This window comes from Microtus oregoni, unplaced genomic scaffold, assembly GCF_018167655.1.
Source record: "Microtus oregoni isolate MIOR12 unplaced genomic scaffold, Mior012 000003F_ref0000135, whole genome shotgun sequence".
Lineage (NCBI taxonomy): Eukaryota > Metazoa > Chordata > Mammalia > Rodentia > Cricetidae > Microtus > Microtus oregoni.
Genome location: NW_024543062.1, coordinates 21,164,852 through 21,178,964, shown reverse-complemented (window position 1 = coordinate 21,178,964; position 14,113 = coordinate 21,164,852). Strand labels below are relative to the sequence as shown.

The 14,113-nt window shown below is 41.1% G+C and overlaps 1 protein-coding gene across 10 annotated transcripts in view; it reads right to left on the bottom strand.

Annotated features, from left to right (window-relative positions):
• Positions 1-5,278: 5,278 nt before the first annotated feature.
• Kdm2b (lysine demethylase 2B) overlaps positions 5,279-14,113 on the bottom strand; it is a 129,917-nt gene continuing 121,082 nt past the window's right edge. For all 10 annotated transcript variants that reach the window (XM_041648076.1, XM_041648079.1, XM_041648077.1 and 7 more), the window contains 4 exons: positions 13,386-13,549; positions 13,143-13,304; positions 12,201-12,419; positions 5,279-6,542 (listed from right to left, as the gene is read on the bottom strand). In XM_041648076.1, the coding sequence (XP_041504010.1) occupies positions 6,361-6,542; positions 12,201-12,419; positions 13,143-13,304; positions 13,386-13,549 (727 nt within the window). In that variant the 3' untranslated portion in view covers positions 5,279-6,360. The remainder of the gene's footprint in view (positions 6,543-12,200; positions 12,420-13,142; positions 13,305-13,385; positions 13,550-14,113) is intronic.

Sequence of the window (14,113 nt, the reverse complement as noted above, 5' to 3'; positions counted from 1 at the left end):
ACCTCTCTTCAGAAGAGATGTGGACGCCTTCAGAGACATCTTTGCTGCTTACTTACCATAGTCATGTTTACTGTGACAAGGTATTGTTCTAGATGCTTTATGGTTTTCTCAGTCCCTACCATCAGTCTAAAATAGATACTGGCACACATGGATGGAGAAGCCAGTCTTTGAGAAGTCAATAGCTTTGTCTAAAATCTCAGCTAAGGAGTATGTATATATATAGTACCGAGGGTGTAGCCATGGCTAGAGATAATACTGTTATCAGTAAGCCCCGTGTTACCTCACAGCACTGGGATGGGGGAAGGGACAGACAACAGATTTCCAATCTAACTCTAACACTAAGGTTTCCTTTTTCAGCCCTTTAAGAGTCCACATAGCAAATGAGAACTTGAGATCAATAGCTTATGCAGAAAGGATCTTCTAGGGCCAGCTTAAGTCAGGGTTTGCTTTTGGTTGAGTTGAGAACTGTCAGTTCACCTTACTTTACATTGAATGAGGTATTGTAAATCATCTGGGTATGATGTGAAATGCACAGGATTATGTGCACAAGGTATTTAATACTATACTATGCACGTGACTTAAGCATTAAGCATGTGTGGATTTTCCCATCTGTGGGACAGGGGTCTTGGAGCCAGTCCATGGTGAACACCAGGGATGACTGCTTACTTTGGTTTCTTTTTTTTGGGGGGGGGGAGGAGGGTAAACATTTCTTCTGGAAGCTGCATATTTTAACTGGCATGCCATGTCCATAACATACTGCTAATGGATAAAGTGCTAAAGGTTCACAGCAGAATAGAATGAGATCTCCTTATTCTTGTCTTCATAGTAGCAAAGAATGTAATTTGAGGCACCATGGTATCTTCCACAAACATCAGGGTCCTCACTTTCTGGTCTACCAGTTCAGATTGACCATAGCAAGTATATTCACAAGGCTATGGTCCTTGCATTACTTTAACAGCTGTGGATCACCTGTTTACAGCATATGGTTTACACTGGCTTCATCTAAAGCTTCTCTAAAACTATAGAGGGCTGTTGAAATGGCTCAGTAGGTAAAGGCACTTGGCATGACCCTCATGACCAGAGTTCAAGTTTCTTGGTGAAAGGAGAGAATCTACTTCCTCCATATGTGAGCCAGGGTGCATGCATATCATATATATAAATAAATGTAATAACAAAAATCTAGAGATTGGGATATAATCTTCTTTGATGGTTCAGTACTCCTTGGGGGATGCTGACTGTGACCTGTGTACTAGTCTGGAACTATATCATGTTGTTCTGCTATGTGCATGTGGTGTGAAGTCAGATTCTTAGCAAGAACTGTTTGGGGGGTGGGGGTGGGGATAACTATGAAAGCAGTTCTTAGAGGGAAAGATGTATAGACAGAAGTTTCTGTCCTGCCCTGTCCTGTAACCATTCAGTCCCAAAGAAACACACAGAGGCTTATACTAATTATAAACTGCTTGGCCTATTAGCTCAGGCCTATTATTAACTAACTCTTACAACTTAAATTAACCCTAATTCTTGTCTATGTTTAACCATATGGCTTGGTACCTTTTTAAAAAAAAAAAAGATTTATTTATTAAGCACACAATGTACTGCTGGCAAGGAAGGCACCAGATCTCATTACAGATGGTTGTGAGCCACCATGTGGTTGCTGGGAATTGAACTCGGGACCTCTGGAAGAGCAACCAGTGCTCTTATCCTCTGAGCCATCTCTCCAGCCCTGGCTTGGTACCTTTTTTCAGTAAGACATCCTCATCTTGCACCCTCTGTGTCTGGCTTTCCTCTTCCCATAATTCTCCTAGTCTGGTTGCTCCACCGCCCCAGCTATACTTCCCGCCTGGCTATTGACCAATCAGTATTTTATTAACCAATATGTGTGACAAATCTGTTTCAAGAAGAACTCTGAATCTAATCTTGTTTAACTTTTTTTCTGACCATATCAACTTGTAACCAACACTCTTATTTATTTATTTATTTATTTATTATGGATACAATATTCTGCCTGTGTATATGTCTGCAGGCCAGAAGAGGGCACCAGACCTTATTACAGATGGTTGTGAGGGAATTGAACTCAGGACCTTTGGAAGAGCAACCAGTGCTCTTAACCACTGAACCATCTCTCCAGCCCGTAACCAACACTCTTAAAAAAAGAGACAAACATCCAAATAATTTATTTTTTGGAAACATGGGCAGTTTTCTATGCTACTTTCTGCTGATTGGGGGCACTGATAATCTTATAGGAGCCCAAAGAAAATTTAGGATTATAGTCAAATTCTGACTGGAGTATTCTGTGAGGCTGGATCACCTTGACCAGTCACCTTATAGCTGTTCTGGATGTAGAACTCAGAGGAAATTGCAGCAAAGGTGCTCTGAGACACTGGATCATCTAAGCTATCTGTTCCTATCAGATTTTTCAGGGGTTCTTCTATAATCAAACCTGATTTTTTCTTAACTCAGAATGAATGCACAGCCTCTCATTTCCTGTGGAAATAAAATCAAAATCTCTTCACCAAAGTAATCTTTTTTTTTTTTTTGATTTTTTCGAGACAGGGTTTCTCTGACCAAAGTAATCTTTTGACTTAAATTTTGAAGTCAAGGCATTTTCAAAATATTTAGGTTGGATTAACCCAGCAGCATTTATAATCAAATGTCTTTAGCAGCTGTTGCTCCTTAGCAATGAAACAATTCAAAGACAACACGATAACATACAGCATCCAGATTCTCTGCATATTTTCCATCTTTTTAAAAATATTTTTATGAGCTGGGCAGTGGTGGCACACGCCTTTAATCCCAGCACTCAGGAGGCAGAGGCAGGCGGATCTCTGGGATTTCGAGGCCAGCCTGGTCTACAAGAGCTAGTTCCAGGACAGGCACCAAAGCTACAGAGAAACCCTGTCTCGAAAAACCAAAGAAATAAATAAATAAATTTATGGTTCATTTAACTTTTATTTTATGTGCATTGGTGTGAAGTGTCAGATCCCCTGGATCTTCAGACAGTTTTGAGCTGCCATGTGGGAATTGAACCCAGGTCCTCTGGAAGAGCCATCTTTCCAGCCCCATATTTTCCATCTTTACGTGGCATTTTTTATTTTTTGATTTTTGTTTTTTCAAGACAGTTTCTCTGTGTACCCCTGGATGTTCCCTAGAACTCAAGTCTGTAGATCAGTCTGGCCTCAAACTCAGGTCCGCCTGCCTCTGCCTCCCAAGTGCTGGGATTAAAGGTGTGCGCCACCACACCCAGCTACTCTATTTGTCTTTAAGGACTTTATCCTTTTTCTTTCCCAAGCCTATGTATGTTTTTAAACACACTGTAAACCATTTAGGTTTGTGTGTGTGTTTTTAACCCATCTGAATCTCTTTATAGCTCTTTTTCTGAGCACACGAGTCTTTAATCTGGTAAACAGCATGGCTAGGATTAAAGCTGTGGTGTTGGTGGTTTACTCTGCCACATTCCTTAGCTTTCTGATATAGTCTAGCTTCATGGCAGAGGTTTTGGCAGGAGCCATGTCCATGCCACCACTAAGCAGCATGCTGCTGACTGCACATAAACACCATTTAAGTGTGTGGTGGCAGGACCTTTCAAAAGAGCTGTAAAGTTTTGGCCACTAACACTGAATCTGGAAGCCGCTCTTAAAGGAGCTGCGCCTCTGCTTGTCTCTAGCAGAGCCCATCCATGAAAATCCAGCTACCAAGAAGCCATGCTTAACTGTACTTGTGTGTACAGTTAAAATCCCTTCCCAAGCTCTCTTAGGTTTTATGTGGATATAGTTGCTGAATGTTGAGCGCCATTTTTTGATAGAAGTTTCTGTCCCACCTGTCCCACGGCCATTTTAGTCCCAAAGAAACAGACGGAGGCTTATATTAATTATAAACTGTTTGGCCTGTTAGCTCAGGCTTATTAAGTAGTTCTACAACTTAAATTAGTCCACAATTCTTATCTATGTTTAGCTATGTGACTTGGTACCTTTTCTCATTCTCATTTTGTTTCCTTTGTCTGGATGTTGACTCTCTACCGTTCCTGTTTCCAGAATTCTACTCTACTGGCCAATCAACATTTTATTAAACCAATGAGTGGCAAACCTTTACAGGGTACAAAAGCATGGAAGATGGCTTTTTCTTTCTTTCTTTCTCTTCCCTTCGTTTTTTGGTTTGTTTAAAGACAGGATTTCTCTGTGTAGCTCTGGCCTTCCTGGAACTCACTTTGGAGTCCTGGGATTAAAGGCATTACCACCTTATGAAGATGGCTTTTCTAAACATCAGGATGCAGCTGTTACTTGGAGGTTCAAAGATCTAAAATTACCACAGAAATGGCCTTTAAATTTATGTAACATACCTTCAAGGCCAGTGAAGACAAACTACCTTTTTACAAGTAAACAACAGTGTTAACAAGTCTTAATTCTGTGTTATTCCCGAGTTAAACGTAGAAGCCAGTGTTGCTAGAATTTGAGTCACAAAAAAGGTGTTTGGATTTAAATAAGAGGCAGATGTTTTAGATGAGTTCTTTTAAAACCAGGGCATTGGCAGGAAGGGCTTGCAGTGCCAAGGTCTTTATTTTACCCATCTTTTCATTTCTATACATGAACATCAAGTCAGAACTGACTCCAAATTCTAATGTTTTAGTTTTCTAGCCCCCAGGCCCAAGGTCATTGCACAGAATGCAACCTTTTTCCAGGAAGGTTGGGGGTACTGCCCTCTACATCTGGATAACTTCCAGGAAAGAATGTTAAATAGCTTTGGAACTGTTTGGGAAGGATTAGGAGGTGTGATCTTATTGGAGGAGATTAACAAAAGATTCATTCCCAGTTGCCTCTGCCTCCCACTTGTGGATTGATCAAGATAAGAGCTCTCAGCTGCTGCCTTAGCCGCTTACCTCTATCTCTCTCCCTCTATGGCCCATCACCATAAATTCTAACCCTCTGACCATAAGCTCAATTCAGCTTCTCTTGTCAGTTGCCTTGGTCACAGTATTTTATCACAGCAATAGAAGAGTAAGAGAGACAGTGGCCATGCATGGAAATTACTTTTTGTACAGGTGTGGTAGGAGACATTCAGACATATGAGTCATTACTCCTAATATCCACAAGTGGCCAAAACTGCAGCACAGTTGTTTCCCCATTACCTTTATTGGTCAGAAACAAATGTCGTGTCTCAGGGTTGTTGCATTTCTCAGATGACCGATAAATTCGTTTGCGGTCTATTTACCCTGGCCATTCAAAGTAGATTTTTTTAGCCCTCTCATAAAAACAAACTCTCAAACACCAAGAGTGGATTTTTTTTAAACAATTGTTTATTATACAAATCCAACAAAGGTAAAACTGCATCAGGGAAAGTCTAGGAAACACCACCATACAACAATGGCACTTACGGATGCAGAATTGACAACTAGAAAATAACCTGGTTACCAACTTCAGTGAGAACTGAACACTTCAAAGGAAAGGAAGGCTATGGGCACATTTATTCTACTTGATTCCTGGTATAAATGAGACCTATGTAGATAGAATACAAGAGCTCATGCTTGGAGCAAAACCCTCCTGAGTGTAAAGGCTGAAATCTGAATTGTAAAATTTTTAGGAAAAGGTAAACTCTCTATTGAAACTTGGCAAAGTGTTTTACCTGGACTATACACTTATCCACAACATGCTTGTGTAACTTCTTGACATACAAAATAGGCTCTCAACATCCAGTTAAACATGCTTTTAAGTGGAAGGTCGTAGCCCTGTCACACCTGGGCACATCTGTAGATGGGCTCTTTATGTTGATGAAGTACAGGTTAAGTTCTCCCTACCTGAAGGAAAGTTGGCAATCTAAACAATAAAAACACTGGTATGCATTCAAATTTTACATAAATAATTTTTAAACAATTTATACAAAAATAGTTCTGCATAATGTAAGATGTAACAAAACCAACTAAACAAAACGTGTCAAGATGTCTGTGGATGGTGTGTGTGGTCCACTTTATGTTGACACCAGAAGCCTTGGCATTTCAAGGAACAGGGTGCCCCAAACAAAGCTATCAACAAAAGCACTAAGCTCAGGCTTCTAAGAGAATTCTAAGAGAATTTCTCCAAAGCTCATCTTCCTTTCCAACTGGAATGTCTTCTAAAGGCCGCTTTAGAAATGGTCCAGAAAGCAGTGCAGTCACGGTGCAGAAAGAGCAGAGGCAAACATCTGGCTCACTCATCCCCCAAATGGGTAGTTGAACGGCTTCTCCCTTGGCAAGACTTGTGAAACAGAACTGTGTCCTGTGGTCTTTTGTTCCGAATTCCAAAGGGAATATAAGCCCACTTGTGTTTGTAGTCTTTTCCCCTCCCCGGCTGTATTTCCCCAACCCTCCATATTTACATGCTTGTCCTGGAACTAACTTAGTTTTTGAAGAAGTTTCTCTTCAACTTGCCCAAATTGAACACTCACAGACATTTCGGCTATGAACTGCTCACAGCCTTCCTTGGTGACTTGCTTGCAATACCTCAGGTCAATATGACAAATATTTCCACAGCGTTTGAAGAAGGACAGGCACTGGTCAGTGACCTTATTGCAGTCTGCAGAGAAGAAGAATCATATAAAGGGACAGAAGACACAGACCAAGGCCCTATATAAATAGTAGAGATAGAACACAGCTCGCTAACAGTCAACTCCCCCAGAGTTGGTGACAGCAGTGAGACAGCAGTGCAGGAGCTTGAGGGCAATGAGATATGCTCCAGAGATAGAAATGAACATTTTGTTAAAAGGAGAATTTTGTTGGAAGGGTCTATGTATATCCTCAAAAGGTTCCTAGGATGGTAGGGAAACAAGAGGGAGCCATTCTGTCCTGTACATTTACTCTGTAACCATTTCCATGCTATTGAACTCACCTAGAGACCATCACAATTGTTTTTTTCATAGCAGGGAGACAAAGTACAATTATTACAGGGAATTTTTTTTTTTACCAAAAAAGGTTTAAATTTATCAAATTTATGACCTTAACCTGGAATTCACAGGAAACAAAAAATTGGATGGAGAACAAGCCAAATAATACCATGAACTTCAAGTAATATAAGGAATAGAAGACTTTTTAGAAGCCAATGGTTGTAAGTTTCTCTTGTCTTCTAAAAGCAACTGTGGAATTCTGTGTTTGTGGTCTTGGGATAGAATCCAGGCAGGGCCTTGTTATGTGATAAGCAGGTGACTTATCACTGTGCTCCATTCCTGATTCCTTATCAAGGATTACTGATAACAGGAAAGGGGCTAGTCAACATGGGGCCTCTTATGTAGCAGTGAAAAATGAAAAAATTACAGAATTGTGGTTTTTCCCCCCAATAACCTCTTCATCTTAGGGGAACATCTGAGGGGCCAATTAGAGTAAAGGGCTCTTGGAAAGAGGGAGAGGTTATATTTAGAAACATCTTTTTTGTCAGTTTTCTCATCTGCAGTCTCACTGAAGAGTAAAAGAGTACTGGGGGGGGGGGGAGGGGGGTTGGAGAGATGGTTCAGAGCACTGACTGCTCTTCCAGAGGACCTGAGTTCAATTCCCCGGAAACCACATTATGGCTCACAACCCTCTATGAAGCCCTCTTCTGGCGAGCAAGCAACATTGTACACATAATAAATAAATGTCTTTAAAAAAAAAAGTACTCTGGTTCTTTTCAATCCTTAATTTAGGTGTGACAGCACTATTACAGTAATGTAAATAGGATTTTTTGTTGTTGTTGTTGTTTTTGTTTTGTTTTTCGAGACAGGGTTTCTCTGTGGTTTTGGAGCCTATCCTGGAACTAGCTCTTGTAGACCAGGCTGGTCTCGAACTCAGAGATCCGCCTGCCTCTGCCTCCCAAGTGCTGGGATTAAAGGCGTGCTCCACCACCGCCCGGCTGTAAATAGGATTTTCATCCTAGGGAAACATCTACGAGGTCTCACTGTTATAAATGACTAATACAAAACAGGTATGTTCACCATACTGTTTGCTATTCTTTTATATATCTGAAATGTTTACATTATAAAATGGGGGCTGTGGCGATGGCTCAGTGGTTAAGAGGACCAAGGTTAAGTTCCAAGAACACACAGCCATCTATAACACCACTTTCAAAGGATTTTTTTTGACTTCTTCAGGCATTAGGCGCACACACGATGCACATAACATACATGTATGCAACAAATAAACCAGACAAAGAATTCAAAATATGAAATTGGAAGAGAAACCCTACTCACAATAAATTAAAGATGGTTTTACTTGGCTATTTTTTTTTAAACAGAAAAGAATGAAAAGGTTAACAGAAAAAAATGGTGCAGTTTTTAATAAACATGAAGTTGATTTTAAAAAAGTAAAATTCAGAAAGTGAAGTATTTAAAGGGTCCAACTATCAGAACAATAAAACAAAAACCCTTTTTTAGCCGGGCGGCGGTGGCGCACGCCTTTAATCCCAGCACTCAGGAGGCAGAGGCAGGCGGATCTCTGTGAGTTCGAGACCAGCCTGGTCTACAGAGCTAGTTCCAGGACAGGCTCCAAAGCCACAGAGAAACCCTGTCTCGGAGAAAAAAAAAAAAAACCCTTTTTTATTTAAAATATTTTAGGAAAGTTAGAAAAACATTTGGGTGAGAAAAACAATTCTAATTTGGGTGGTATGGTGGTGGCTCGCACCTTTAATCCCAGTACTTGGGAGGCACAGGCAGGCGGATCTCTGAGTTCAAAGTCTTCAGAGCTAGTTCCAGGACACGCTCCAAAGCTACACAGAGAAACCCTGTCTTGAAAATCCAAAAGAAAAGAGAAAATAAATTCACAAAACCCAGTTCCATTTCTAAAATAATAGCACCTAAAGGGAGGAGTAAGACTTATCTATTGAAAATGATAAAAAAAACCTACCAAAATAAACTTAAAAAGTTATAAACAACTTAAAATATTAGGATATTACCACTGTCAATGAGGTGAAATCCCAGTGGTTTTGCAAAAATTAGCAATGGACTCCAAGTAGTCTGAAAAGTTAGAAGATCCCAAATTATGATACCGACCCCAAGATTCAACCAAGAGAATAGGATCAGGGCAAAAAATTCTGTTAAGTGGTTAAGTTAATCTCACATAATAACAATTTTATATTAATATACATGTAAAATATGTAATTATCACATAATTATAAGTCATGTAACAGAATTATAATTATTTTATTGGAGACAAGGTCTCTCTACAAAGCCCTGGCTATCCTGAAACTATGTAGACCGCATAGCCTCAAATTCACAAGTGCTAGAATTAAAGGTGTGCACCACCACTTCTGGTTGGTTAAATTAGTTTAAACAATTTTAAAAAGTGTCTCTGTGTGTGGTGCACTTGTGAGAATCAGTTCTCTGGTCCCTAGCATATGGTACCTGAGGGATAAAATGAGTCCCCAGGCTTGCAGTATGTGTCATTTTGTGGGTCCTCAAATGATTTTTGACAAGGGCATCAAGTACATTTCAATGAGGAAATAGTCATTTCAACAAATGGTGCTGGGAAAATTATGTGCCTACATGCAAAAGAATGAAAATGAATCTACCACCATCATATAGCATATACAAAAACAGGAGAAAAGTCTTCATGAGGCTAGATTTAAAAACTTTCCCTGATGTCACACAGATACATACACACACAAATAATTGAAGTGTTGGAGGAGAGAAGGCTCAGCAATTAAGAGTGTGTGTGTGTGTGTACTGTTCTTACATCGGCCCTGGTGACTCACCTCCACAGCTCAAGGGACCCAACGTTCTTGTTCTCTCTCTCTCTCTCTCTCTCTCTCTCTCTCTCTCTCTCTCTCTCTCGTGACTCACCTCCACAGCTCAAGGGACCCAACGTTCTCGTTCTCTCTCTCTCTCTCTCTCTCTCTCACACACACACACACACACACACACACACACATAATTAGAGACAAAGACAATTTCTACAAAACTGGGAGGAAAGATCATTAATGGATAAAATACTAAATTTATTTTCACTTCCTACTTCTGGAAGTTGGAAGCCGGGGGAGAAAATCTTTCATTTCCTGAAACAACAGGGCTTACAAAATAGGGGTTTATACTCAACTAACAATCAACTAATAGTGAATACACACAAAATGTTTCCTGTACTTCACCCAACAAGAGGCTGACAAGGACAGTATGGAACCCAGGAAGGAAGGCATCCAAAACAAGAACAAGATGGTGGTAGGTGAGGTCCCTAAATAGCAGCAGTGTAGTAGTAAAGTAAAGACAGCAAATTCAAATGGGAACACGAATTCTGACAGAAGAGAAGGGAAAAGAAAGGAAAAAAAAAAAAAAGAGGCCAGGGATGAAAGTACTGTCCTGTAGAAACAACTAGCTGTGTGACTAGTTAAGTTTGTAAGGGAATATTCAGTTTTGCTGTACAGTTTGCTTCAGAGCTAAACAAAACCAGAAAGACAATTATTAACTAGCAAAAGTCATGCAGAATAAGAAGTGTACTCACAATACATTATTTGGCTTAATTAGTGACCAAAATGTACAAGATCATAAGGTCAATATTACCAACTTAAAACAAGTGGAGTCACAGTAACACGAGGATAGAACAGCAATGAATTCTTATGTTGTATCAGACATAATCTGAACAGAAATGGCAGCACATGTCCGCTATTTAGCAACATGTGGATATAAAACCTGGACAAGAGATCAGGTCTAGGGATTGCCCAAGGGGGTATGGACCAGAGAAAGGCCAGATCTGCCTGAGCACCTGATATATATGTCTAGGATGACAACTGGGTGCCATATCCTCCAGTCAGATGATCATGGGCATCATTTGGCACTTAATTTTTCATGAATTCAGTTACACTAATAGGAGGTCAGTATGAAACAAGAAGAGATTACGTATAGAGACATGGCTTAACTTTTTGTTTTGTGATAGGTTCTCGTGCCCCGGAATGGCCTTGAACATGCAGTGTAGTAAAGCAATGAAATTTAGATCATTACTGTCTCCATCTTCTGGGTATTTTGGGCTATGATACATTCTCAAGAAAGAGAGAAATGTGTACTGAGATAAAAAGATGATCTCAGTGTGTTATTATAGAAAATTAAAACGTAGCAGGATCTACACATACCCTCCCACACATTCCTGAACTGCACTGCACATCCGTTACAACCATAACATAGGAAAGATTTATTATAAGTGCTTAGAACCAGATGCCAGCAGCTCTACAAACCTTAAATCTCAAGGCTCACTCACATCAGCACCGTTCTTTCCCTGTTAGTGGCACAGTTCCTGCTACCAAACCTTCAGAGCAAGGAGGGATTACCTTCTGAGCACCCTAGGCACAGAATGATCCCACACTGTCTAAACTTCCCACCCCAGCTGGTGTGGATATGGATGTAAAGACAGGTAAAACAATGGAATGGGAGTCCTAACAGAACATAATGCAGCTGTGTCAAAATGCATTTTAGTGAGGTGAGGGTATCCATTTCTTGAGGAAGAGTGACTTTCTCTGTTTTACTTATGGGTTTTTGTTGTTGTTGTTGTTGTTTTTGGTCTTTTGTCTCACAGACTATTTTAGGCAACCAGAAAATACTGTTAACTGAATTAAGAACAAGTATCTTTGCCACTGTCCACCTTACTGTAAGTGAACCAAGGTCCAAATCTTTCAGGACCAACTCTAGCCAAAGAACAATGGAAGGAATGAGAATTCTGCAGTATTTGACAAACATAAACAGTGAACTATCTGTAGAGATTTCACTTCTAACGGGCTCCTTAATAGGAAGCTCATAAGGGGCACATACAAGACATGGCAACACAGACAGAAATAACAGTCTATGCTAGTCCATTAGCGAACCCTGCATTTAGTGGCTACTGCTCACACTCTGGCTGCAGGCATGAGATTTTCTCTTAGAATCCAGGAGATGTCTTTAGACAGTAGATCAGAAACCACTGTTAGATACTATCACTGAGTTAGCTCTATTTTTTGATAGAAATTATTTCAATTTTAATAATAACTTCTTTAGACTTGGTGGTCTCATTCACTTATATTTCCAAGTACTGTGACTAGACGGCATTAGATTTGTTTGGTTTTTCAGACAGGGTTTCTCTGTTTAGCCTGCCTGTCCTGGAACTCGTCTGTACACCAGGCTCGGCCTCGAAGTCGCAGAGATCCACCTGCCTTTGTCTCCTGAGTGCTGGGATTAAAGGTGTGCACCACCAACGCCTAGCTGTCCCACAGATGCCAGGACTTCCCATAGGTATAGGGTAGGGCCCACCTCACCTGATAGGTTGATCTCTGTCAGAGAGTCTCGGGTGGTAGTGCCAACTGCAGTGAGCAGGTTGATGGAATGGTCAGTGACGTGGTTACAGTAACTGAGGTGGAGCTTGGAGAGCAGGGGCATATGGCGGATAATGAGCCGCAGGGAGGCATCTGTGATGTCCAGGCCAGCGAGGCGCAGTTCTACAATGTTCCGGAGCTTGCTCCGATTGTCCATCTGACCTGTTGGGGCAGATAGGAGAAAGGCAATCCATCACTCTGAACAGGAAATCAAGTTCAAGTTCTGCTACTAATACTCTAAAATAGCAAATGCTGTTACACCACTTGCTGGGTAGGTGTAACCTTTCATTTCATACTCATGACGCGTATCCTACCCCAAACCAGAATTTCAGCATTAAAAATCAGAATTTGTATTTCTAGAATCTCTAGAAAAATCAGAATAAACATGGTTGTAGGATCTGTCTTCAAGCTATAGTTGGTGAAAATATTTTTCATTCTAGCTCACTACCCTTGTCTGTGGTTATCCCACCTCATATATTTATCATTTAAGCTTTGGTGTGTGTGAGAGACAGACAGACAGACAGACAGAGAGAGAGAGAGAGACTCAGGCATCTGGCCTAGGAACATATTATTCTTTGGAGTTCTCACTCAACCACCCTAATCATGATGCCTCAGAAGAGAAGGTTAAAACCACTGAAGATTAAGTTAACAAAGAAAGACTGGAGACCATATAAGCAGAGGAGATTTTGCCTTTCCTTAAAATCCTCATACCCAAAGCACACAAAGAACTCTAACCTATGTCTTCCAGCAAAGAATAAAGCTGATGATGCATAAACCACATGGAAGGAGGGGGCTGAGAGAGGGTAATGTATTCAAAACCAGAACAGGGTATCTTGGCCACGCCATCTCCATGAGACAGACTGCTAGGGTAGCCTGACAACTCACCTGGCCTGTTGTCTGTGGGTGGGGACAGGAGATCCCGCATCTGGGCATCCTTTAGTCCTTCTACCCACTGGACATCCAGGGTCCGGAGCAATGGACAACTGGAGCTACAGAGGGCTGAGACAGCAATCCATGAGCAGCCTGACAGCACCAAGTCCCGGAGCCCTAGGAAATAAGTGGGAATGAGTCAAGTGACACAATCCAGCTATCATTACTGCACATTTGGAATACTTAACAAAAGCTTACCAGGCAACCGGTTGATGAGCCAACTCAGTTGCTTCTTGGAGATATTGGTCCAGCTGAGGTCAAGGGAGACAGGCTGTCGCCGGATGATGCCACTCAGCATCAGGGGCGTGATGGACTTGCAGTGGTTCAGGTCAATGCGGGTCCACAACCGCTTATCGCAGCACCTGAGAGCCAGGCCAGGCAAGGAACACATCATCATAGTTACTAGCTTACCTGGAGAACCCCTGCTTGGCTATAATAACTCTTCCCCAAGTGCCATCTCAAGGAGGAAGTTCCTTTAAGATTCAGTCCTCTTCCACCTAATTAGCATCTACCGTGGCCACATGCTTACACAGAAGATGCCAGCAAGTACTCTTCATAAAATATTTCTTGACCTTACTACACCTTCTAATAATTCCTGTGGAGGCACTGGATCCTCTTATTCATGAGGGAGGGTCAGAAATGCAACTAAAACTGATATGGAAAATACCAAGCCGGAATTAGTATTGGTCACTCATATTCAACTTCAGCTAAATCTAGGAAAGGAATTCTATGTGATCTTTAGTTTTTCATATAAGAAAAGCAAATGGGAGCCGGGCAGTGGTGGCGCACGCCTTTAATCCCAGCACTCGGGAGGCAGAGGCAGGCGAATCTCTGTGAGATAGAGGCCAGTTTGGTCTAGAAGAGCTAGTTCCAGGACAGGAACCAAAAGCTACGGAGAAACCCTGTCTCGAAAAATCCAAAAACAA